The sequence below is a fragment of the Caloenas nicobarica genome, chromosome 1 (genome assembly GCF_036013445.1).
Source record: "Caloenas nicobarica isolate bCalNic1 chromosome 1, bCalNic1.hap1, whole genome shotgun sequence".
In the NCBI taxonomy this organism is placed as follows: Eukaryota; Metazoa; Chordata; class Aves; order Columbiformes; family Columbidae; genus Caloenas; species Caloenas nicobarica.
This window is the reverse complement of record NC_088245.1, coordinates 66,866,748-66,893,015: the sequence shown is the minus strand read 5'-3', so window position 1 is coordinate 66,893,015 and position 26,268 is coordinate 66,866,748. Positions and strand designations below refer to the sequence as shown.

General features: G+C 39.2%; 1 protein-coding gene across 3 annotated transcripts in view; it reads left to right on the top strand.

The window, feature by feature from the left end:
* CACNA1C (calcium voltage-gated channel subunit alpha1 C) overlaps positions 1-26,268 on the top strand; it is a 485,027-nt gene that overhangs the window by 320,219 nt on the left and 138,540 nt on the right. For 2 of the 3 annotated variants that reach the window (XM_065626926.1, XM_065626927.1), the window contains exons 8-9: positions 17,827-17,930; positions 24,294-24,466. In XM_065626926.1, the coding sequence (XP_065482998.1) occupies positions 17,827-17,930; positions 24,294-24,466 (277 nt within the window). Of the gene's footprint in view, positions 1-17,347; positions 17,452-17,826; positions 17,931-24,293; positions 24,467-26,268 lie in introns of all 3 variants that reach the window. The other variant, XM_065626928.1, reaches the window with a different exon arrangement.

Here is a 26,268-nt window from a genome sequence, read left to right as displayed (position 1 = left end):
AATTCCCTTGCTTTGAACTTTTCTGTAAGTGCTTTTCAATTATGTCTTCCTATTTTCTGAAAAAATAGCTTTTGAAATGTACCTAGATCTCTGCATTCTTCTCAGTGGGAATGGAGGGACCTCAGCACGTTTCAGCATGTTGCCCTGAAAAATATGCTAGTAATTTCATGAAACCTATGTCTGTCTTGTGGCACACTTTGCAAGGTTAAAACCTGCATGTTTAAAAGTTAGAAAGCTGTATGACCTTCTGCAAGCCCTGGACTCCTAATCCACTTAGTAACTCTTCAAATTTTACCTTCAGTTTCTTGCTTCCTTCTTCATGTTTCCCTTTGTGCTGCCTCCAGCTTTTCACCTCTGTAGTGAAGCCTGTCTCCTCTCTCATGAAATACTACTTCCCAGCCTGTGATCTGCGTCCTAACAAAAAGATAATTAGAGACAGGAAAGCAATGCACTTTTATTCCCTGGAAGGGCTGGACATCAATAAGATTGATACACTTTCCAATCTCCTCTCTCACTCAGCAGATAAGACTTGTGAGTAGATGGGCTTCTTTTGAAATGTGAAAGAAAAACGTTAGGAAAAACAATTTGACACTGCTGTAGTGGCAGGTAAGATAATTACTTATAAGGAGCCAAATTGTTAATGTAAAATAACGATATTGGACTCTTGGCTGTAGGATTGATCTTCTTTGAAAGGAACATTACGTGTTCACAGGAGCACATCTCACATACTGCCTCAGGTTTACAAGGTTTACTTTGTCCCGATATAACTGCCAGCTGTCTGTCTCCCATGCAATCAGTTCATAGAATCATTTCAGTAGACAGGCACCTCTTATGATATGTGACATAGTAATTTTCCTATGCATTGTAGAAAGATTGAGCTTATTATTCTCAAAACTCTCCTTCATGTATGATGAGCCAGCATTAGCAGCTCACTCCCTCATGCAGGGACTAAGGCCCATTTCTGAAGACCCCTCAGTCTTGCGAACTTCCAGCAGCAGATGCAAATCCAAATGTAACAAATCGAGTTGTTTGGTATTTTGTAGCTGCGGTCTGTTATTTCGTATTGTCGTCTTGACTAAGGAGGAAAATTAATCCCTGTGCAGCTGCTAACATCTCGTTTAAGTATTTGTAGGCATTTGTTGTCTTCCCTTAATCTTTTTCTAGTCTGAGCAGATTCAGCTCTCTCAACCTTCCCTAATGGGGCTTCTTTTTAATTATTTTTAATCAATTTGTTACTGTCCTTCAGGGGAAGCTTTGGTTCTGAGTTAAATACGATTTGGACAGTGCCCTGTCTCTAGAAAGTCTTTAATCTTTGTGTGAAATCTGCTTTCTGCAGCTGGACCCCTGTGACACTGCATGCAAAACTGCCCACTGCAGCCTCAGTTTTATGTGCCTGGTTTCTCCACTCCCCTGCACCTAAGAAATTGCATACATAAATTAAAACAGAGTGCAGAGCAAGTGCAAAATGCAACCATACATTGTTGTATTGGGCTATTCATACCGCTGGGTAGTGGAGAACCTGGTCCTGAGTTGTTCTGTGTACAGCTTGCCAATTACAGCTTGAATTCTAGGACCAAGTAATTCTACTTGATCTGTTTGATGTAATGAGCAGCCTTGAGCTTGCCATTGTTTTTGGAGTATTGGCTTTGCCCCATGTCATTTGAACAATGCTTCAGAATACTTGGTCAAGCCTCTGAAAATAACATGCAGTGCCTCCAGGGACAGTTTACCTCACGGCTCTAACTGTAAACTAAAGAGCGTGGTATTATTATAGATGGACCCAAGCCAGGTCTGGATAAGGTCCAGGACACTAACCTGTCCCTGGAAAAGATGTCTGAACTGGCACATAATAAGCTGAGTCCCTCAAATTTGACTGAACAATCCTTGGTAGGCTTGCCCAGCCCCTAGGCAAGAAAACATTTTAGTTGTCTAAAACAGTGCAGTAGAGCCACTGCAATGTAGTGAGAGCCACAATGTAGTGAGATTGAATCAGTGGAAACATTCAGTAGCCTCACATCCGCAAGGACAGCATAGAGTAGCATATATAGATGCAGTGGGTTAAACAGGCTGTCCTGGAATATCCTTCCATCTCAATCTGTGAGATCATACTTGCAGGAGTCACTAAATGAGTTTGAAACTGTAACTCACAGTCACCCTTAAAACAGAAAAAAACTGGACAACAGAAATAACTTACTTTGCTGACAGCATTGTCATATCTTGTGAGCCTGTTGCAGCTAATGAGGAAGATGAAGTGAGGAATACAAAGATATTGCCACAAAGTGGGAGATGTTAAATGCAGAGCTGCAACCCCCAATTTTCACCAGCTGTGTTTTTCCTTTCAAGCCTTTATTCTTGCAGCACTTAGGCTTGAATTAGTAAGGCTTTCCACACAAGAGAATGATCTGATTCTAAGAATATATCTGTCTACATGTTTCCATGGTGTTCATTCCCCATCCACCCCCAGCCCTCCAAGAAAATGCTGGGCTTTTATTGTTGTGGGGTTGAGGTTTTTTAATCATCTTTTTGGCAGGGTTTTGCATGGATGTGAAAAATATACAAAGAATGAGCACGCAAGTATGAGCAACCCATCTCTGTGATTGCAGAGGTTATTTCATCTCTATCTCCTATAGCAGTGATGGGTAAGGGGAGAGGGCACATAGTTCAGAGCACTGAAGGGCCACAGCATTAATGCACTGAAAAAGCAGTGTCCACACTTAATTTGCATAAATGCTGACCTAAATCTGGTTTCCTTTTTCCCATGAACAACTTCATGTGCAACTGTCATGGTTGCCTGTACTGCTGCCTTGAAGGTAAGTAACAGCAGTGACTTGCTGATTGCCACCTGCCACAAAAACCTGCTGCTGAACATTCATTCAATGAAAAATAGGTACTTGTGTGGAATTAAGTTTTTGTGGGCCCTTCAGGTCTCAACTTTGGACCTCTCAGCCCTCTTCTTCTATATAGAAATAAGATCTCCATTAAAAATAAGCTTCTTTGGGTTGGTTATGGGGAGGTGTTAGTGGAGACCCTCTGCCCAGTGTTCCTGCATGGGAAGGACCTCTTTAACAGTCCTGTCTTTTTGTTGCCCTTTCTCTATTCTTTCTTCTTTTGTTCTTCCTAAGACTGTTTCCTAATTGCTGCTGTCTAATCACCACAGAGACTTTTCTTGTCTTTAATCTTTAATCCCAGAGCTATAAAATTAAGAACTAAGATACTGGGATATTTCTATATGACTTTAGATTTTGAGTGCCTCTGTTTGTTGGTGCACTGCTTGGGTCCTACCACCAGTTTTTCAAGAACTGATGATCATTGCCTTCTGAAACAATAGTTTTCAGAGTTTTTAAGTTTGAACCCATATTCACTGAAAGATTCCAAATAATGGGCTTTGGTTCACTATCTAGACCCTGAGAAAAATAAAGATTGGGGAATATGCCCAAGCTCAAAACACAAATGGTGGCTTTAGAATTGACTATTTATAAAACTCATGTTTATTTTGAGTTTAATTTATTTAAACACCTTGTTTCCAAGGCAAAGGGAAATACAACCAGACCCTCATCAATCTTGCTGTGAGTAATAAGCCTTTCCTGTCTGGGAAGAGAATTGGTCCACTAATATTGGCTTTATCCATTGATTTCAGTGGGATTTCTGCCTGAGCTGGACCTGAAGACTCGGTAGTCATACCATCATAAGCATGTAGTTTAGCTGCATCTATGGCTTTGTCTAGAACTGTCTCCAGTCCTCTGAACTACATCCAAATTGGAGGCCTAAAACCACTATTGAGCACGTCTCTAAAGATGCAAAGTGTCCATGAAAAAATGAAGGTTTTAGGACTCAATCAAGGGGATATTTACCATGGAACATACACGCTGTGAATCTTTCAAGCATATCTAGAAAAAGTCAGTCCTGGACATTGTGCTGACCTTGCCTACTTGATGTTGCTGATAAGACTCACAAGAAAAAGAGAAGGGGCAGTCTTGTCTGCCGATAATGCAATTGCACCTCATTCAGGCTCTTTGATAGTAATTTATCCAGTGAACACCTGGCACTTATACAATATCTGTGAGTGGCTAGTGTGCCTGTAAGATTAAGGTTTATTAGCTGTGTGCTATGAGTTGTAGATATTGTACATTCTATTTGAGACTTTTAGGTGTGATTTCACAACTGAAAACAGGGTTCATCATCTAAAATGTAGACCGGACTTCTAGGAAAATCATAGATTGGGAACTAGCTAAAAAGGAAACTGGTATATACTGATCAAGTGAGAAAAAAGAATTGACAGTCATGCCTCCACTTAGTAAAGAAGGTAGTGATTATCTACAGCTAACAGTACTGTTTTTCATTATCCTTATTTTTAAGGACTTAATTGACTATGTAAATCTATGAACAGTATGTGCTTGTGTATTCCTGTGCATGCAGCAATCAGTGCTGTTCTGATATACTCGTGGTAGAATTTGCTATCAGGCTGCACTGAGATAAATAGAAGTGGTTATAAGACAGCAATACAGTTAAACAGGCAGAAAATCCTTTCTGGATAATCAGCCATGCAAATGTAAATACAAAATAAACAGAGACAGGAAGGGAAAGCCCAGAGTTCTAAGATAAAATGAAATCATCAGATTCGGAAACCCACCATTCTAGGGCATATTTTCGTGCTTGAAATCAGCACTTTATTCTTTTGCAGTGAAATTTCCAAAGCCTTTAAAAGATGAAAGGTTTTTAAATAACTGAGCAACAGTAAAAGATGGAACTGCTGCAGTAGCTGTAATGAAAGAGCTATCAGCCCTGTGGCTAAATAGCCTTTGGGCTTTTGGATCACTTTTTCAAAGATCAACCTTTTCCTTTTAAAGGGAAAAAAAGCCCATACACAGTTACGTAGGAACAAGGCAACTCAGGTAAAGCTCTGTGACTTTTGCCTCTGGAGGCCTGATTTCAAATCCTGATTAAGTCACACAAGTCAAAATAACTTCTGGAGGTCACTACATGATATTTTCACAACTTGCAAATTCACCCAACAAGATAACCCATTTGTGTAATAATGGGTCATGTGAGAGAATGGAGACCCTTAATGGGTGCTGTTGCCTGACTTTGGCAGAACACTGGAGATGGATCAGTGACATAAATCTCCTCTAAGTAGATTTACTGTTCAGGAACCAAGAGTAGAGATGTAATAAGAAGGCAAAAGTAATGTCGCTATTTATGATATCTATTGAGTAGTCAAGAGGTAGGGAAAATGGCCTGTCAGTCACCTATATCAACAAGCAGAATGGATCAAGAGCAAGGACTTGGCATACTAGACACCAGGCTATGTTTGTGCAAAGTCCTGAAGACCCGCTCAGTCTGGGCCCAGAATCTTTAAGAGCTCTGCCTGTGTCAGCGTATGGCCTGTTCTCTCCCAGCTAGTCTGTATGACACAGTCAGCCTCAATGCAGACAGAGTGACCTGAGCCAGCATTGAAAAAAAAAAAAAAAACCAAACCACAACACCAAAACAAAACAAACAAACAAACCCACGAAACAACAACAAAACAACCAACCAAACAAAAACAAAAAACCCCAAACAAACAAAAAAAACTTTTGAGGGAATAGCTTAAATAGCTTAGAGGAAATTATTTACATTCTCAAAATGGAGCAGCTCCAGCACACTCCAGAATTAGTTACTTTATCAGACTTCAGGGACAAACTTTTTAGCAGAGCCTGTTGTGATAGGATGATGGGTAATGGTTTTAAACAAAAAGAGAATATATTTAGACTAGAAATAAGGAAGAAATTTTTTACAATGAGGGTGGTGAAACACTGAAACCTGTTGCCCAGAGAGGTGGTCGATGCCCCATCCCTGGAGACATTCAAGGCCGGGCTGGACGGGGCTCTGAGCAACCTGATCTAGTTGAAGATGTCCCTGCTCATGGCAGGGGGTTGGACCAGATGAGCTTTGAAGGTCCCTTCCAACCCAAACTAGTCTATGATTCCATGATTTCTTCACAATAAATGAATTTCAATATTTCACTTTGGGGTAACAGGCCCCTTCAAAATTACATCCAAAATGCATCCATGCAAATATATGGCTGAGATTCCTACACAGAGGGATTCTTATTGCAGTTAGTTGTCTATTTGCATTTCTGTATTGGAAGTTGCGTAGGTGTTTTTGGAAGTTGGGTTCCAAAAAGTTATATTTTAGGCTGCTATCATGGCTACAGCAGTGACTCAGAGTGAGGGACAACACTGAAATCAGTGGGTGATTTCATTCAACCTCTACTTTGTTCTAGGAACACTAGATTCAGTTTAAACCTGCACTCATTTTATGTTTCATTCATCTCTCTCCAGTGTTGCCCTCAAGGTCCTCACTGTGCTCTGTATGCTGAAGGATGAGTCCTGATCTTCTACTGATGTAGATTCTGTTCTCTGCCTTTGGTGGGGTTAGTCTAGAACTAACACTTTGGCAAAAGATACTTGAATTGGTCATGCAAGTGCAGGAACACAGATACAGATTGCCGTGAATCTGGCTGTGTTTTCCATGCAGTGCTACAGGTTTTATTTCATCAATTCATTATTTCAACAATTCATCCAGTTGAAACTGGAGGGGAGAGCTGAGATGAACTGGCCACGACACTAATGTTGGCAGCCTAAATGATGGCAAAAAATCAAGGCATCTACACTGCTGGTGACCAATACACCAGATAAAATTATTCTTTCTGGGCTAACTATGGACAGAAGTAACCACAAGCATTCATTTATGATACCAATAATTCTTCCTTAATTCTCAGTGAACGACACGGTCTGATTGATCCTAAATTATATGGACAATTGTTCTATACGAAACTGAAATATATTTAATTATTTTTTTTCTCTTTTACATCTTAAACTTGGAGAAAAAGAGTGAGGTGGCAAAGCAGGAGGCTTATTGGAGCTCAGAATTTGTCTGTGATGTAAGGAATTCTTGCTGTGTAACTAATGTTTTCAGTGGGAGTTCAGAATCCCTGTATTGCAAAAAATACTGCAGAGTTATGTAGCCCCCATCCAGTTTTCACAGAAAAATAGAGAAGTCCAACAAGAAACCACAAAGAGTACAGGCAGGATGGGAGGAAGTGTGAATGGTAGCTTCCTGATTATTTCTGGTTTCCTGGCTCCTAGTTTAGTTGACTATAGGAGTTTCCCAGTGGTACTTGCACTAACAAAAGTTAATATGCTGAGATTTTGTTAGCAAAATTCACTTTTCAGATAGTTGATTTGCTGTGGTAATCCATGTCCCTTTAGAACATTACTAGAGCTAACAAATCTTGTAACACTGTGAAAACAAAATCCAGTATCACTGCTATTTTCTCTTAGTCAAGGGAGAGCCTAACTTTTTATTCCTCTATTTTGAAATGAAAAGTGTGAAGTCAAATGCCAGGGTCCTTTGCTATCAGTTGAAGTTGTACAGTAAGCTTGTGTGAAGGCCATTTAAGATTACAGATTTAATTAAGACAGTAATAAACACATATTGCCCATTGCCAAGTCTATATTGCCCCTATAACTCTCTGGAAAGCACAAACTACCGTGCCCCAGAAGTTCGGATCACTAAGCATTTTAACAGGAATAGCTTGTAGTGGAAAAACAGTTCAGCTCAATCATTTTGTTCCACAGACGATTTGACTTGCTGGTATTTAAATGCCCATTATAGTTCTCTTCCTACTCTCAGACAGAGACCTTCTATTTCCCGTAACAGCTCAGTCTGTTAAAGAACAGCTGACTGCAAAAAACCAATGTGCACCCAAATTGAAAAATGCTGAGATATTAATATAGAACTTTACTGAAGAATGAAATAATGTTGTGGAGTCCAGTGGTTATACATTGGGGGCTAAAAAACATAGTGGAAGGATTTAGTGTCAGCATACAGTATCAGTAATCCAGGGCTAGGTGGTTGAAAGTTGATATATTTAATAAGTGTCTCTGACTTCATACAGTCTTTCCCAGCTGAGGAAGTGTGCACATCCTTGAAATGGTCAGGCCAGTATTTATTAAATGATGAAAATATGACTTGGTGCTGTTATAAAGAAATAAGCTTGGCAAATTGTCCTGGTAGCAATGCACTTCCCATATACTGTATGCAACAGAAACCCAATACAGTTTTCTTCATATCTTTTATGTGTTCTTCACTGAAGGGAGTTCATATAACAGCAAAATGCCATTCGACTGTGATTGTCTAGTTTCAGAGAACGTCAAACAGCTATTTTGCATGTTTCACTTTGTTCTCAAGGAGCAGACATGGTTATAAGGCAGTGTTTCTAGATTTCTGCTCTAACCTTGTTCTTGCACAGGTTGCAGCAGCCTTAAGTCACACAAGTCAAAATAATTTTTGGACACCACTACATGGTATTTCCGCAACTTGCAAATTCACCCAACAAGATAACCCACTTGTGTAATAATGGGTCATGTGAGAGAATGGAGACCCTTAATGGGTGCTGTTACCTGTATAGGTACCTGACTTTGGCAGAACACTGAAGATGGATAAATGGTAGGGCTCTTCTGCAGGACTTCTGCCTTTACACAGCCTCCCCAAGAAGTTCAAGACAGTCAAGATGTATCTTTTGCAGGAGCATGTGCTCTCATGGCTCTGAGGTTGAGCCTAGCACTGCTTTCACTTGGGAATCTTGATCAGTTCTGGAGATTTCACTCTCTTGTCAGGGAGATCAGATAGCAGAGCAGTGAACTATAACTATACCCAAAGTTTTTGTAAAATAAACCAGGAATTGAAAATCACCTGGATCAGAGCAGGTGTACTTGGATGAGGACATCTACAGCAGATTCAACATAGTCTTTGTTAGCAGGGCTGAAAAAGCAATCTCTGCAGACTTTGTCTTTTCAGATGTCTGCCCGCTTCCCCTTCTCTCTTCTGGACTCACCTTCCATTGCTGCAGTTCCTTTGATTTTTTCTCAAGGGTTCTCTGTTGCAAATTAATGTCTTCCCTTGATGTTTCTGTTGTCCTCACCGAGGCAATCCTTTCTCAGTTAATGGCTCCATTTAGCTCCTGCAGAGAGTTCTGTACAAATTGTCAATATTTCTAGATCAGGGTGGAATTTTAATTTGCTCTTTCTATCACTACACAACACACAGAGCAACTGGGAAACCAAGGTACACATGGGAATCTTGTCATTCTTCCCACTGCCCACATATGATGAATCTTGACTACATTATTTGTTTTTATCCTGCAGTGACCATATAGAAGAATAACCTGTCTGGAGCATTATCTGCCCTGGTACAGGATCCCTGTGCATTTGCCTTCATCCAGCTTGGTCTTGCCCTTCTCCTGAAGAGACTCTGAGGAAAGGTTATAGATATGTGTATGCACATACAGAATAGATGTCTATGTGTACATATAGAATGCGCATATGAAATTTGTAAAACTTCGTGATTGAGGTAACACAGTAAGAAGAGCCTTAAAATAAGTCCTCGCAGGGAACAAATGAGCTTAAAATTTGCCTTCTTCTTCAGTACTTCAAAACAAAAGAAATGCGATTCTCAAAACAAATTATTTTTAACAGGAGCAACTGATCAAGTGCTACACTTCCCTTAGTCATCAGTTCAGACTACAGCTGAGTTGAACTCTGCAGTCTCTCCTTTGCATTCATCTGATAGTGCCAGCTACAAAATGGACAGTAGTTCAGAACAGTCATAAGGAGCAACTGTGGCTTAGAGTCCCTTTAAGACTATAAGAATGTTGATGTTTAGAAATTCTACTCAGAATAAGAGCAAAGGCATCTAGAGTCCTTTGCTTGTATTTTAAGCCATTCAGGAGCAATTTTATTCCACTGTTCCTTAGACCATAAAAGTAAGTCTAGTTTATTTTAGGGTTTACAATTTGCTGATGAGAAGGTTTGGAGTTTTGTATTTTTTTCTTCCATCTCTGTCCTTTTGCTTTGAGTCAGCTCTGAGACCTTAAATTCCCACTTCTTATCACCTGTCTTAAAGACTCAGGAAGGCTGAAAGATCATTTCAGGTGACGAGATAAATTATAATACTTCTTGTGATGCACTGGAATGTCTAGACTGAAATGCTTAAATCTTTTTGTCATTTCTTAGTCACTATGTATATTAAACTTCTAATTTTTCCCAGGGAATTTCAGAAAATGAGCTCCTTATCATATACTTCTCCCACTCTGCTGCCCCATCCTATTCAAGCAAAGTACTTGTGCATATCAGTTCATTTCTGCTGGTAACAATATTATTGACCATTGACTTCAAGAGAATTACTTGTATGCCTTAAACTATGCACATACGCGAGTACTGGATTAAAAACCAACCAAGCAAAGGCAACTAATTACATTTTAAACACTGAAAGATCTGCAAGGTGGAATCTTCAACCTTAGGATAATAATGCATGAAGTCTAAATTCAGCTTGATGATGGGTAGCAGGAAATATGATCCTTTTCTTGCTCCTTCTGCGAATGCTGAAGTCAGATGGATACATGCTGTGTATAGACTTACTTGAGGTGTATGTGGAGACCAGCTAGAGATTTCTCACATAAAAATGTTCTTTTTTCATATGTTTATTGACATGATATGCAGCAGCCTCACACCATTGAGGCTCCAAACAAATCAGCAGATTCAGGACATGTAGGATTTCAGTGCTATAGAAGCAATCCCATAGTTTGCCCCACAGGTTGGAAAAAGTGCTTATGGAGCCTGACATACATAGGAAATAAATTTTGTACGGTGTGCCTTTTTACTGTACCTTTAGTTCTGTGCCCCCTCATTGAAGTCTATCTGGGGCTTCTTTAAGCATTTATAGTTTTGCAAAAAAGTTAGAAATTGTGAATAACGATGAGTAACTTCCTTGTTAAAAGCAATATTAAAGACAGTGGGGCATAATTAATGTATTTATCACAAGTATTACATTAAAAAAAACCCAGTATAACATAAGCAGTGTGCTGATCAGAGGTCAGAGAAAAATACAGTGTGCAGGATTTGTTACCAGAGCCAACCAACAATTCTAAATTTTTGTAAATTTTGGGGTTGGTTTATTTGTGTCATGATCTCAGTAGTCACAGTCCAATTACTTAAGAGTTGTTTAAGAGCATGACCACTAAAGAGAGAGTTTTCAGGTGTCCTTAGATCTCTAAGGAGAAGATGAGAGAAAGAAAGGAGTCAAACCTTCATATCAAAAGTCCTGTGCTTCTCTGATTACTAGCAAGAGCTTTCAAGGCAAAGACTGCAAGTACAGCACAGCCAGGTTGTTCCTAAGCTCAAATCAGCTCAGCAGCTGAGAAGTTAACCAGCAGAGAATGATTCATTGAACAAATAATTTATTTTTCATTTGCAGAGCAGCCTCAAAAATCATGCTATTGCCAGTTACAGTTGTTAGTTAGATGCTGCCAGCAATACCCTTTTTTTTCTTTTGGGATGAATATTTTGTTCCTCAGCTCTTTCTGTTGACATATCTAGCAAAAGTAAAGATAACCAAATGAATCTTTTGAAGTTTTGCTTCTTCACTATACAAATTTACCTGGACACTTTCTTGGAAATTCACCCTGCCTTAATTACTTCTGAAGGGTTACAATGGTTTTATGAGACCTTTTTCATTCACTGACGGTATGAATGAGAGGCATTTAGTCTGTGAAGCTTCAGAAACAAAACAAAGTTTTAATTATCATGAGAGTACCGTGAAGATATAATGGAAGCCAAAACAATAATTGAAGAGTAGGAGTACTTTCCTGTCTAGGGTACATAGTCCTTGCCTGGGATGTAGGATTTACTGTCTATAATGTAGATTTTTTTTTTAATTTAATATTTTAAACAGAGATGTAGCTGTGAATAATGAAGTTTCATCCTCTGTATATTTTAATTGTTTTTATACCTGAGTTCCGACTAAAAAATTTTAGGGAAAGCATTTTTTCCCTTACAGTGCAAAACAGTGCATCATCCTATTAAAAAAAAATGTTTCTAGTGTCATTTAACATGCAGTTTAAAGTTATAGTTCCATGAGTACATGTGTGAATGAAATGTATTCACCCAAATATTCATGGGAAGAGAAGGAAAGAGGCAGAGGAAAAGGAAAATTTGTATATCAATCCAAACCTCTTTACTTACTAATTGATCAGTGGTAAATATCTAAATCTCACATTAGTGCATGCATGGCCCTTTATGTATCACCTGAACCATGCCTGTCAGGAAGATCACTTCATCTTTGACTAAGCTGAGGAAATCATTTCTAGACATCCTTAAAGTTATGAAAGTGTTTTTCCTGAAAAAGCTCATTTTCAAAATGAAAACTTCAAGCAGGAATGTATATTCAGTGACAATTTGGTGTTGCCTTTTCTTTCTGCTGTCTCCTTCTCCCAGTATTCTCTGATTTTATTTCCCCATATCATTACAGCTAGGTTTCAACTAGAGATTTTGCAACTGGACATAACCATTACATTTGGCCAGATCATCTCCTGAGGCGGTGAATTCCACAGATTGGTTGTAGGCTGCATAAAATAGCATTTCTACACAAAATTTCCAAATTTACTGTCCTTTAATTTTATTGAGTACTCTGCTCTTCTTGATTAATGTCACTCTATGAAAGGTTATACACTTCAGTATAGAATACTTGAAGCACTTGACTTGTATTTAAAGAAGGCTATCATAACATTCAATAGTAATTAGAAATCAATTAGCAATTCATTCAAGAAACAGAAGACTAGCCCTGGTGTCTTAGCTAACTTTCCATCAAGCTGCAGCTCTCCAGTATTGTGCACTGAACAAGACAGGCTTCATTTTTTAATTGACCTTGCTGCTTTCCAGTGACTGCTGCCCTTCTGTGACAGACTAAGCTTTTTCTTTAACTTGCAGGTATTTTTGAAAGATGTTTGGCACAAAGTGTCAGGGTATGGATGTGTGAATTGTAAAATCAGAAGAATTTAGTGAATTGTGTCTACTCCTTCCATTAAGAGACTGAAAGACCTCCACCATGTGCTTGGTGGTGCTGAACCATTATCTTACTAGATAATATGCCTCTAACATTATCTTTGAACTATGATGCCTGTGTAATGAATGAGATACTTGCAAAATGTGCCAGACTATTATCCCTGGGAAAAAAAAAATTCTCTAAACAAGTAAAACATGCTTATCTCCTGTGACTTTACTAATATGTCTTCACCTGGTTCTTAAGACCCAGAAGACAGAGGCACAAAGGTCTATTTATAGAGATAAACAGACTTTTTATTCTTTGGCCTCTACTGAAACTGCTGGTTGTAATTGTAATCAGCAAACTACAGAATTAAAAATCTTGGTGTTGTCTGTATCATTGAGAGAAAGGCCTTCAACTGGAGCTTGAAACGCTATAGTCATTGTAGCAATTAAGGATGCTTGGCAAAGGAAGAGCTCTTCCCCTGTACACAAGGTCCATCAGACCTCCAATGTGCTGAAATACCATCTTCTCGTCATGATGCTGAGTGGTTTCTTTTCAGTACCCAGTAAGGCAAGGTAATATCCCACTTTGCAGATTGGAAAGCTGAAGTGTAGTAAGCCAAAATGATGTCCCCACAGTGCCTGAAAGAGTATGTAGCAGAACGTGAGAAGGAATCTAAGACCCCTATCTCTTAGGTCTCTGAGAGATGACATATTAATGTTCAGAAATGTACCAACTTTCCCACTCTAGTAGTAGCTGACTGTGTTGAGATGTGAGCTGAGAAAGGCTAGGCAGTCTGACTCAGAAAGCAGAATTATTTCCATAAATGACAATCTGCAGATTCCCACCAGTGCTGTGCCTAACAGTTGTCTGATACATGTTTAAGTTGACATGAGGTTGCAATCTCCTTGACTACTGTAGCTGGAATATTATAATCCAGACCTACACTGATAGTCTTTGTTCAGAACTGTATATTTATTATAGAAGATGATCCATCTTTTCTGTTGAGATTCATATTGAGAATAGGAAACACTCAGGGAGAAGAAGTGCAGTCGGTGACCAGAGAGCTGAACTGTGTATCAGGAATTGTACTTGTCTGTCCTAGAGAGGTAAACTATAACTGAACCCTCTTCTGTTTACTGTAGACAACACTACAAAATATATGCTGCATACCTCATTTTCTGCACTCAGTAGTGTGTAAATGGTAACACTCCTGATCTTGTCATGACCCTCTGCAGCTTTTCCAAGTCGATAGCATAATTAGGAGAAAATCAACTGTACCACCTAGGTTATGTTTGCAGTAAAAGCCTCCAGCTGCAGTCAACAGGACATGTGTATGCATACACACATGATTAATAGCTACATATTCACAGAATGATGATAAGTTTCCAGTATGCAGTTTCAATCAAACATAGGCGCAATGTTTTTAATGATGACTCTATGGGGAGCATTGTTCAGTTAAGGACAGTCCATCCTGGACTTCTAGGATACTTCAATTTTGAAAGACACATTTCCAGATATTTGGAACGATGCGATCTTAGCCAAGAATTTAATATTTCTAAAATGTTGATACGTTGCTGTTACTGTTCTGAGTAAATCTGTAAATCTATTTTTGTTGGGGTTTTTTTGTTTGGTTTTTGGTTTTTTTTTGGGTTTTCTTGTTTCTTGTTTGGTTTTTTTTATCCCAGTTTCTGCCAGGCAACCTATATCTCTGCATTTCTCCTGCAGGTATTGTTCAAGAGCAAATAGTAAGCTCACAGTGTACTGTCTCCTGTTAAAGGGATTTTTTTTTTAACATCATTTACCAAATACCTAATGTTACATCAGTGTATACATTCCTGTCACCTGTGGCTCAGTCCCACAATGTGTGAAATAATCTCATCTTCTACTAAAGAAAATGAGATATGAGAGCACCAAACATAGGGAGTCCAGCAACAGAGAGACAGTAAGTACTCAGTTAAGTACTCGGTTGTCTGATAAATACTGATGGTTTCTTGAGAAGCTGTGGCTGTCTCTGCCTCTCTGTTATGTGTTTGACTGGGCAATAAAAAGGAGATGAAAAGCTGACCTCCTATATGTTCAGTTTGAGAAGTCCCAAATGCTCTGCCGTAGCAGAATGCAGGTCTGTTTTTCAGGACTAATTTGTGCTGATGCTAGCTTGTACAATCATTATGCAATTGTGCAGGCATTTGGAATAGCCAGAGTATACTATAGTCTTTTTATATGTTTTACCTGGCCACGATGGAAGCTTCTTGCCATCTAGAAATTTCTTGATTACAGATTTGTACAAAAGGACAAGCACCTGAATTCTGTACCCAGCACCCTGGCATTTGCTATTTAGGGTTCACTTGTACCACAGCTTTACAAAGTTCTGCTTTTCCAGCTGACTTTCCCAGCTGATGAAAAAGATTTGTCAATAGATAAATACTGAACAGCTGAGGCTTTTTTATCACCATCTATCATAATTAGAGGGAAATCAAGTCATCATTGTGCCTGTGCTGGTAAATTCTTACAGTTTTTCAAAGCCATCCCTACTTATTGTTTGTGTGGATTGCTTTATATAGGTAGTGGTGTTCTTTACAGAAAAGGGAGTATGTTAGGTCTCATTTATTTACTCAATTCCAGCTTAGGTAGTTATGTTTTGCCTGCCTGATTTCTCCTCTGTGATTTCAGGTGAATATTTGCTTCCATCTTCATATGCCATGATGTTTTGTTCTGTTTAAAGCACTGATGTGTTTCACACTAGAGGTGTCTACTTTTTGGTCATGTGGAATGAAATGTGGCTTGCCAACATAAGGAATAATCAGTATTATTTATAAACCAACTGAGCGATTCTGTGCAAGTATTCAAAGGGAAACTGGATAATATACTTAGGGAATGATAGAGTGACTCCTGAATTCCTGAAGGGAGTTGTTCAGGCCCCCACTTCTAACCACCAAATGTATTAATCCTGTGAGGAAGGAGCTGATGAACTGTTTTCACAGAGGTAGGCTTTGAGTTTATTTTTTAATGAGTCTACTTTAGTTCTGTCACAGCTGAAGGAGCCCCAAGATAGAGCTCTGGCTCAGCCCATTGACTGTGGACTACTGCCAGACAAGGACTTCAGTGGCGGTACTTTGAAAGAAAAATCAGTAATGGACTTCCATCCACAAAGAAATGATTATGTTAGTGTTACTCTCCTGCCTTGTCTTACTGACGGTCTGAAATTCTTTTCCTGAGTTGTTATGAATCTGGAGTCAGATCGCCTCCCCTGAAGTGTGTCTCAGTGTCCATTTCTTCTGTGATCACAACAAATGCTTAGGTTGCAAAGCAGAGTGCATTTTCCTGGAAGGGGAGGACAACATAAGATTTTCAAAAGCATGGAAAACAAATGAACCTGGGCTGCTTTATGATTTTAGGTACTTTCAAGTCTGCGATTTATATTCATATATCATTGTAGTGCTCCTGAAAATGTTAACCACCATCTCTTTCTTTAACGATGCTATGTCTGGCTCAGGAGATAATTGTTTATGAAAAGTAAAGAAGAAGAGACTGACATTTTTTATACCTTCATGAAAGTGACATTCTATTAAAGTATTCAGCAACTTTCCAATATTCTGACCTGTGAAGGTGATTTCAAGATAAAATGGTGTTTATGTACAAGACGCTTTTAGAACATATACAAAATGCTCCACACATAATACAGGTTCTGGTGCTAAAACAGTAGTCCACCTGCTTCAAATGCAGATTCGTATCATAGTGTGAAAGCAAGACCTATGCTCATGTCATTCAGTTTACCTTCTCAAAGCCTCTGAGTATTCAGTTGTGTAGGAATCACATTTTGAAGGAGAGATTTATTCTTCAAAGGGAGAAAGGAAGTTTGTGAGAAAGCTTTAGAAAACATTTGAACAGGTCAGAACATGGTGGGCCTTGAAAGAATCTTCCTCAAAAGCACACAGCTACTGCCCTCACTGTGGGAAACTGTGAAGGTGACCAGAGCCTTGCCAGAGAAAGATCAATATTTGCCCACAGTTACTGCATGCTTCTCTCTAAGGTACATGTACCTGTGCTACAGATGGGAAGTAAATGTGATCTGACAACGCACTCTGGCAGTGCATGGCAAGAACCAGCGATATTTTCACTGGCAGCAAAGAATCACATGTATGTGCAGTGGTTAGAATAAGTTTAGGAGTCATTGGGTGGACCCATGCAGTGCTGTGAGTAAAGTCCAGAAGCTGACAGTCTGCAACTTTGAGCATCCAAAGAAGTGCTGGTATGGCACATGGTTATATCTCAGCCTATATTAATCACTGCCTGTAAGGAAAGAGCTAGAGGAAAAAAAACAATCAAAGGAGCGGCCACATTAAAAAGAACATACAGAAACACTTGCTATGATCATGTGTAAACCAACCACAGGGTCTATTTGCAAACCTTTCCATCTGTTCCTTTGCCTGATCATTTCTGCTTTCCCTCTCTGTCTTCTAACTTTCCTTCATCTTTCCAGATGCAGGACGCTATGGGCTATGAGTTACCATGGGTGTATTTTGTCAGTCTGGTCATCTTTGGATCCTTTTTCGTTCTAAATCTGGTTCTTGGTGTGTTGAGCGGGTAAGCTGACAGTTTTGGTGTCCTTTTTCCAATGCTACAGGGCAAGACTCCATAATAAGGGTTGTTCCCTGTCACCAGGATTCTTTCAGAGGAATTAAAAATCTGAATCCAAGGAAGCTTCATATCAGCTCTAAAATATTTTGACAAAATGTTCAAACATTGCAAATGACAATACAGGTAACAAAAGAGGCGTTGTTGTCTGGCAAAGAAGTTCAACCTCAGGGCATTACAAATAGCTAATGTTAACCTGTCATAAATTTCCAGAAAACTGGCTATTGAAAATCTTATTGCTGGTGACTTGGGATCTCTTTGGCTGGAGCCTTGCAGTGCTCAGAATCTGAGCTTGTCTCACTAATTATCATTCCACTCTTCCAGGTCAATGATGCCATAGGAAGGGACTGGCCCTGGATCTATTTTGTTACACTAATCATCATAGGGTCATTTTTTGTACTTAACTTGGTTCTCGGTGTACTTAGCGGGTAAGCAGTACCAGGAAAATGTTTTATTATTGTTTATTTTTTTAAAATTTGTATTTCTATTCCTACTTTCTGGTTACTAAAACAACGGGCAGTGGTGGGTTGATATCAGGAGCCTTGATAGAAGCCCGAGGCTATTGCTGTGCTAATAGCAAAATATGGCATTCCTAATGGCATGGAAGGAGTCTTTTGACTAAATCAAAGCAATATAAGACAACTCTTTGCCTTTAATATGTTCCTATACCTAAAAGCTCTACCTGTACTCTGTGAGAAGAGGACAACACTATGCTCCCCTGTGGGTGAAGCACACCATTCACCATAGGAGAGGATCACAGTAAAATCTCTGGAAGAGTCAATGGGACTGAAGGAGGAATGAGAGCATGAAACAATTCACATTTGTGGGATGAGATTCCTGCCAAATTATGTCTTCTTACATGAGAATTTTTCACATTGCTTAGTATCTCTAAAGCACAGCCTCATGGGAGACTATTTTCCCTGGAGAGTGTCTTGGGCTTGTTTCTTCTTCAATAAGCAGGAGAAACTGTTGTGCAGATTACAAGCCTAGCATGGTGCTGGGAGAAAAGATCATTTCCCTCTGACCTTTTCTAAGGATGAAGAGAGAAGCAGAATAATTCCTTCTGGTGTTTATGCATCCCTAAGACATCTAGACATTTAGCTGTATTTCAGTTCTGCAGTATAACCATCACTGAAAAGCATCATTTTAGTATCTTTGATTAAAAACAATTGATATTGTCCCCAGTAGTTGAAAACTTTATTGCACCTGGGGAGCCACATAATCAGAGGAATCAAGCCAGCAAACATTCCTTGCAAGAATTTTTTTTAAGTTCTCCTAGAATTAGGCTTCTAATTCCATATTTGGGCATGACTGGGTTCCTACAGCCATTCTGTGTACATGGATAAATATGGTATGAGGACTTTTATGCATCCTCTTTGTTTCTAACATCCTGCCTCTTAATGGGCTCTAAATGAATTTGGTCAGAGCATGTACCTGTTGCCTGAGCCCTGAGTCCCCTGTCTTTTAATCATAAGAGAGGGAAAATGATCTCTGAGCAGAAGAAAAGACTTGATGCCTCACAGAAAGTATGTCCTCAGTACTTGGGCCAACAACATAGGAAGGGGCAGTAGTAGGACTGGAGAAGAAGATCCACCATTGGCCATCCTGCAAAGGCACAGGTAATAGCAGATCTACAGGAGGTGTTAATACTGTCTTCATTGCTCTGTTGAAGGAGACAAGCAGAAAAGATAGCTGCTGCAGAGAGAAGGGTTTCCAAGCAGTAACTAGAGGAGGAAGAAATCTCCAGTAATGAAGTGTGAGGCAATAGTCTGTGTTTGGACATCTGGAGAGTGATAGTCTGGGTACAATTTTAAAACATAAGCTACTCGTTTCTCCAAGTGGATACTCTGATCAGCAGGTGAGGATGTCAGCAGTAATGGAGGATGATGACCAGCTGACAGAGGGAAAGTGATCTGTTGTATCAGAAGTTCACTCAAAAACCATATAAGATAATGGTTAAAGATTATATAGTATCTAATTGGATGAACCGTGCCTGTGAGCCCAGCCTTGAGGAGTGCATACTGTTGAAGCAGTGCTGATTCAATTTATCCACACTCGGATTTGTGTCTGTACATATGTAAGAATTGAATTTCCTCTCTCTTTCATTTTTCAACTCAAGAAAGTGTGTTGGGGCCTCGATTTTCCACCTCCTGACAATACTGCAGCTAGACCACCACAGCTAGTGGTAAGAGATGGAAACAGTCTGTAGAGAGAACTGAAATCAAAGATGAAGTTCACCTTGTTTAAGCTGTGAGTCACTCTTTCTGGCTGTATTCAGAGTGTTATGACAGCTGCACTGTTTCTGCAATTTTTTTCCCAACTGGAGAAAAGTAAAAAGAAGCTTAAGAATCCATGAAAAAACACAGAAATGGTGGGAGAAATGTTCCAAATTTTCTTTGGACTAAATAAGCAGTTCTTAAACAATTAACTTTCTAAAGCAGTTCTAAATTCTGCTGAGTTGCAAAGTATCTTCACTTTGCAGATTCAGCTTTTTTTAGAGACTTGCTATTGCTGTTAATCTGATCTATGTAGATGATCCACCTTTGCATTCTATGTAGATAAAAAGCAGCATTCCTGGGTATCCTTGTACATCCATTCTGGGCATCTATGATTTCTTCCCATTTATTTATTTCAGGAACTTCAGCGAGCATGTTGTGTAGGTAGAGTTCATCAATGACAGATTAGCTTAGCTTTTTTAATCACTTCTGAATACGTAAGTATAATTAATTGTACTCACAAAGACACTTTGATTGCACCTGCAAAATCAAATGCTGAGTTGTGCTCTGCCTAAGGAGCTTATTTGTAATTTGTTTTTCCTCAGGTATGTCATCCATTCATGATCCTTCTGGTGAATTTACTAGTCACATGCTGAACTAAATAGTATGACAGATTATTTATGTGTAGAGCTATAATGCTCTTCCTGTCTTGACTGAGCCAAATATAAATGTATTCCAAAGGAAATCTCCAGTCAGAAGATCACACAGTACACCTCCTGAAGTCCACGCAAAAGGATTTCAGATCATTGCTGTGAGCAGTGAAGTCCCTCTTAGAGGTCTCTTGAGATCAGAAATGTTCATATCTGTGTTATCTGTTTCAGTCAGTTACTGAGGTAAAAAACCCAACAGTATGGGTTCAACTTTCAGAGCTGCTACCTAAGCATATCGATTCACATTTATTTGTATTTTGCCTAGCAGTGATCCAAATCACAGGACACAAGCCAAACAAGCAGTTACCTAGGGCAAATGGAAGCATGAGAACAGCCTTTCCTTCTTGTTAGAGAGGATCCTGGAAAACTCATTTGGCTGATTTTGATGCTCTTACTGCCAAGGAAGAAGTCAGAGTAAATGGGAGGCTGTCTGTTGTTGTATCTCCTCCTTGAGCAGTTTCTGTGGCTTTTCAGGACTTTTTCCCAGTCTTCCATCCCCTCTTCCAACCTTCCCATTCCTTGGTGTACTTGTCAGGGTAGATGAGGTTTGAAGCCTTGCATTGCACTTTCAGTAGTAAGAAAGAGTTTTGAACAGCTAGACTTCTGCTGTTTTGCTCTCTTTCCATCACTCCTCTAAAAGGAAGGAATTATGTTGAGATCACATATAGACAAGAATTACCTATATTTCATCATCAGGATGGGCACAAGAAATTTTCTTCTGGAACAGCATAGAATACAGAGCTGGATGTTTATATTTATCATCTTGACCCACTCTAACCCCACACAGAGAAAACATCTCTCCAGAATACTCTGCTTTTTGGTATTACCATTGGCAGGTGTATCTTTTAATTTCCTGTGAGAGACAAAGTGTCATAAACTGAATTCTGGTAAAAACAGCTAGATTCACTGACTCTTAAACTGATGTTCTTTTGTTCACTGACAAGAGATAGATTGCTTGGTGGTTCTGAAAGCCTTTGTCGACCTTATCCTGATGTGATATTGCAATCTTTTTTGAAAAGGCCATGTCCAGACTCAAGATGGCATTTCCATTAGAAAGCTTATTTGGTCCTTGGCCTCCCTGCTGAAACTGCAAACAATGACCATTTATTGCCAACTGTGATGGTAGCAGAAGTAATGTGCACACCTGTCTGCAATAGGAACTGGACTGAGGTCACAAACTCATTTTACATGGGATGGTAAATGACCATTGGTAGTAATTCTTTATCATGAACCACATTTGCCCAAGTACAGACTGGCATTCCACATGGGATGTGGTTTGAATTGCACGAGCAATTTCCTGAGCCACCTGTTCTCAGTGGTTTAATTTAGTAGAGCATAGGAACAGATAATTTAAATAAGTTATCTTCTTTGGAGAGTCATCTGAGATGTGGAACATCATACACTGTACAGAGGAAAGAGATGTGCAACTGCAGATCATTTAGACTAGATGGCCAAAGTATTTTCAGTTGTGCCATTAAAAAGCTAGGTAACAAGTTCCCTCCTACGCAGACAGTCAGTGCAAAGGCATCCTGCTAAAATGTCACGCTGGTTTAGTCAGTCCTCAGCCCAGCCCAAGTCCTATTTGAGAGAGACCGTAAGTGGGGACTAAAAAGACCCAAGTAGACACAAAGCTTAGATGCATCTAACATAAATGATCCATTTCAGTGCACAGTAGGAATTTCACTTTCTGTAAGCTGGGCTGTTTCATGATGTTTTCCACTTTGGTTTCTCAAACAGCCCTTTCAAGTTAAATCCATGCAAAGCTAAATAGTTCTCACTTGGAGTTGAGAGCTTAGTCCCTTTCAAAATTGAACTCATTTGTTCTAGATTCTAAAATACCATTTTAGGAGTCAAAAATTGAAATATTGGGATTTGATTTATCAAACAGGCTTAATAATACAGGCTTCTTCAGTGACTTCTTTTTTTTTGAGAGAGCATCAATTCATTAATTTTGATAAGGCACTATGTCTGGCCCAGAGGAAAGATGTAATCAAAGCAGAATATATAACTGGTATTGACTGGATTTTTAAAAAAATCGTTTTACAGTTTTTTATTATTGTTGTTGGGGCCTTGTTTGTTTGTGAGAAAAAAATATTTTTCACTCTTGCTGCGCTTGCAATAGCTGTTTCTGCCTTGTGACTAAGTCTGGTCCCAGGGTTGACTGTGATCTACCTTAGGGCCTGAAAAGCCAATGATTGTCTTCCTCATTTCCACTTCCGTTATCACAGGGATGGGCTGAACCCTCAGCATTGTGACGGGGTGATGACCACATAAGCATACTTTGTCACATACTTTGGTTTGAAATGAAGGCATCATCCTACTTTCGTTCTGCTGCAGTGCTAGTTTCGTGCAGAACTCATAATAATAAAAGCCTGACCCAAAGCCTGTGAAGTACGTGGAAATCTTTCAGTGCATTTTGGACAAAACAAGAGGGAAGTGAAGTACTTCACCATCACTGTTAGAAACTCACCTCCATCTCAGTTGCTTCAGGACAGTTCACATGACACTAACATTTTGGGTAGGATTTTCGTAATCCTAATATTATCCCACCAAAGTTAGTAGCAGTTTTGGGGGGTTTTTTGTTGTTGCTGTGTTTGGTTTGTTTTTGTAGGTTTTTTTTTTCCCCAGGAGCAAATCTAAGGCAAATATTAGGGGGTTTGAGGGTTTTTTGTTAGTTTTATTTTGTTTTTTAAATCCAGTCACTGTTGACAGTCGTCGCTGACAATCACCAGCAAGGGTAATGGATAATACATTGGAGAGAATGACTGCGCCTCTCATTTCTAGACACAGTGGGCCATATTATCTGCTGTGCGTGCCTTGTGTAGTGATCTGCTTCAGCAGATCTTAATGCTTAAGTACTCTTGGGCCAGCACGTTTCGCAATCATTAAGCTTACTTTTTAAAATACAAGCACTAAAACCTGGTCTAGAACCACACAAGAGTCTCTAAACGGAGGTAGGTCAGCATTTCCAGAAAAAAAAATAATGCAGTATAAGTGCCTCTGAAAGAGAGGGAAAAACAGCACCACAGGCAAAAAGAAGGCAAAACAAGCACCCAGTTTTATAACTAAGCAGCACAAAATACTTATTTCTATGCCCTCTATTTTAAGGCTATATTCCCAATAGTAGTCTTTCACAAAACTATCAAATGTCTACCCTAGTTCACTTTCTGGCAGAATATATCAGGTTTGTCTACCCAATTTAAGATTTGAAAAATATGTTTCATGTCAGATAACAGCCCTGAACACTGAAAGTCTGAAGGAACACATTGAGGTCTGATTTTTCAACTGTATTGTCCAATACTGTGGGTGAAATTGCCCATAATTGTGTACAGAATTGTGAGTACCATTAATTACACTTACAATTAGCCCATTTTAGTTATGATGGCACGTATAATCTTAAGGACAGATTGAAACCTGGCTAAAAGTTAGAGCCACCATCTCCTTCTCCAGATGTCAGACTATTGTCAAACAGTTCATCATCGAATAATCATTATTTGTATAGGTATTTATGGACAACTGTTGGAGATTATCAAGTGGTAAAGAATATTAGAAACTGTATAGTATTGTACATAAATGTTACATATGTGCTTTATTTGAATTGTCAATCAAATGTTGAGAATGAAAGGATTTAAAGAAAGGTATTCATCTCTTCCTAAGCATTGGTAAAAATGTGGGCACTCCAGCTGTTTTTACATATGTATCTAGCAAGGATACTTCATTCATGTGTCCATCTTGAAAGACCAGAGAAAGCTTGGATGTGTTACACAGGATGTGGAGACTTTCTCATGGAAATCAGTCTAACCCATTGTTTTTCAATCTCTTCCTTCCCTCTGCTCTTGTCCTGTCCCTCCCTCCCTTTTGCTAGGGAGTTTTCCAAAGAAAGAGAGAAGGCTAAGGCTCGGGGCGATTTCCAGAAGTTACGGGAAAAACAACAGCTAGAGGAGGATTTGAAGGGATACTTAGACTGGATAACTCAAGCAGAAGATATTGACCCAGAAAATGAAGATGAAGGCATTGATGAGGAGAAGCCTCGAAACAGTAAGCAATTTTCTTCTGTCTCTCTCTCTCTCTCTCTGTGCTATTAGCAAGGGAGCCCGTGCCCACCTGCTGTAGTGCTGAGATGGCTTATAAAGAAGAACAGGATCTTCCTGAGACATTCACTGTGCTTATACGTGATTCCAGTTTAATTTCTGTAGGAAACTATGGGAGGGAGAAATACATGTACAATATTTGATATTGTTGTGCAGATCCTCAGTTTCTTGTCTGTGATACTGACAGAAGATCCTGATATTAAACAGGAAAAGGATCAATACTTGCTGTAGAAGACCACTATTAGGATAAGTTTAAAAATATACATCTGTCTTCTGTTCATTTATTTCATTGCAGTTCAGTGTTGCAGGCTGTTGACACATGGTTAATTACTTAGAAAGCAAAGGTTTCTAGGCAAATCAGTGCTACAGTATGGGAGAAGGGCCAAATCAGCCCTGTTGTACATTAAGTGAGCCATCTGTAACTCCATTGAAATCAGTGGAATTGTGTTTGCTTTTGCCAGGCTGGAATTAAGCTCTCAGACATTTCTTGTAAGGGAAGTATCTCTTACTCTTTTGTTCTGGAGTCGAGAAGATGTTTGCACAAAGTGAGAATTCACCAACTATCTCTTCTTATTAGAAACCCTGAAGAAGGAAGGGCTTGAAAAAAGCAGTGATTCCCTACATTTCATTACCTGCATTGAATCTCCTCCTTCCACCTCCTCTTTCACCAACACAGGCTGCGTAACATTTCAGAAACATAGCAGTTGCCATTGCAGGTCCCACACTTGGGAAATGTCAGAGTTGGAACCTTTAGATAGTTACACAGTTAATGGACACTGGCTCTACTCTTTGCTTTCATTACTGAAATGTGCATTTTCTTAGTTTGATTTTGGAAGAGAAGACATGAAACATTTCCTTGGAGATCTCCCATCCTACCAAACAAGCAAAATCCGTTGAATGATCCAATCAGGAACGTATATTCTAGTAACAGGAAAATTGGACATGTAAAATTGTGCCTACAGAATAAAGCAAGATTTGTATCAGATGTTAGTGATCTTTGTGGGGGGAAGCACTACTCCTTGTTGCTGACAGAATATTTAAGTTAGTTTAGAAAAGAAAACGTAGGGTCATTAGTATCAGGTGATACCCATGACACTCAGGTTTCTGGACTTGAAGGAGTCACCAGGGTGACTTGCTCAGACTTTCCCCAAATTTTTATTTTTATTATTTTTATTTTTATGTTGGTGCTTCGCCAGGCGTACAGATTACTTCCACAATTTAACCTGAGTAATTACTCAGAAATTAATTTATTATTCATGGATGAAATTTGCTGCTCTGTGGCATGTAATACATGGCAAGTGATGTCTGGTGATTCAAATTAATTTATTTGTAGACAGAATTTCCTATTTAAAACAAACAAACAAAAACATCACTGCGATGGTCTCTGGTTGGTTTAATCTTATGTCATCTGAATGGGGAGGGCAAGGACTGGGTTGACACACAACTCCACTGAAGTCACCAGAAGGCTTTCCCTTAACTTCAGTTGGAATTGAGTCATTTTTATCACATTTCCTTTTTAGGGACCTGCCTCCTGAAGTGAAGTGTAGCCATACTGCTAAGGTAGCGTGATGAGAACCTGCCTTGGTTACTAACAGATTTGAAGTGTTACCTTTTCAATTAATACAGACATAATGGTGCTTTGGTAAAAGAGTTGTGGGATGTGTCAGCTGTAGATTCATTGCATGTGCTGCTCCTTTTATGGATGATGATGTTAAGAACTGAAAGATATCTTCAGCTTGCTTTGCGTTC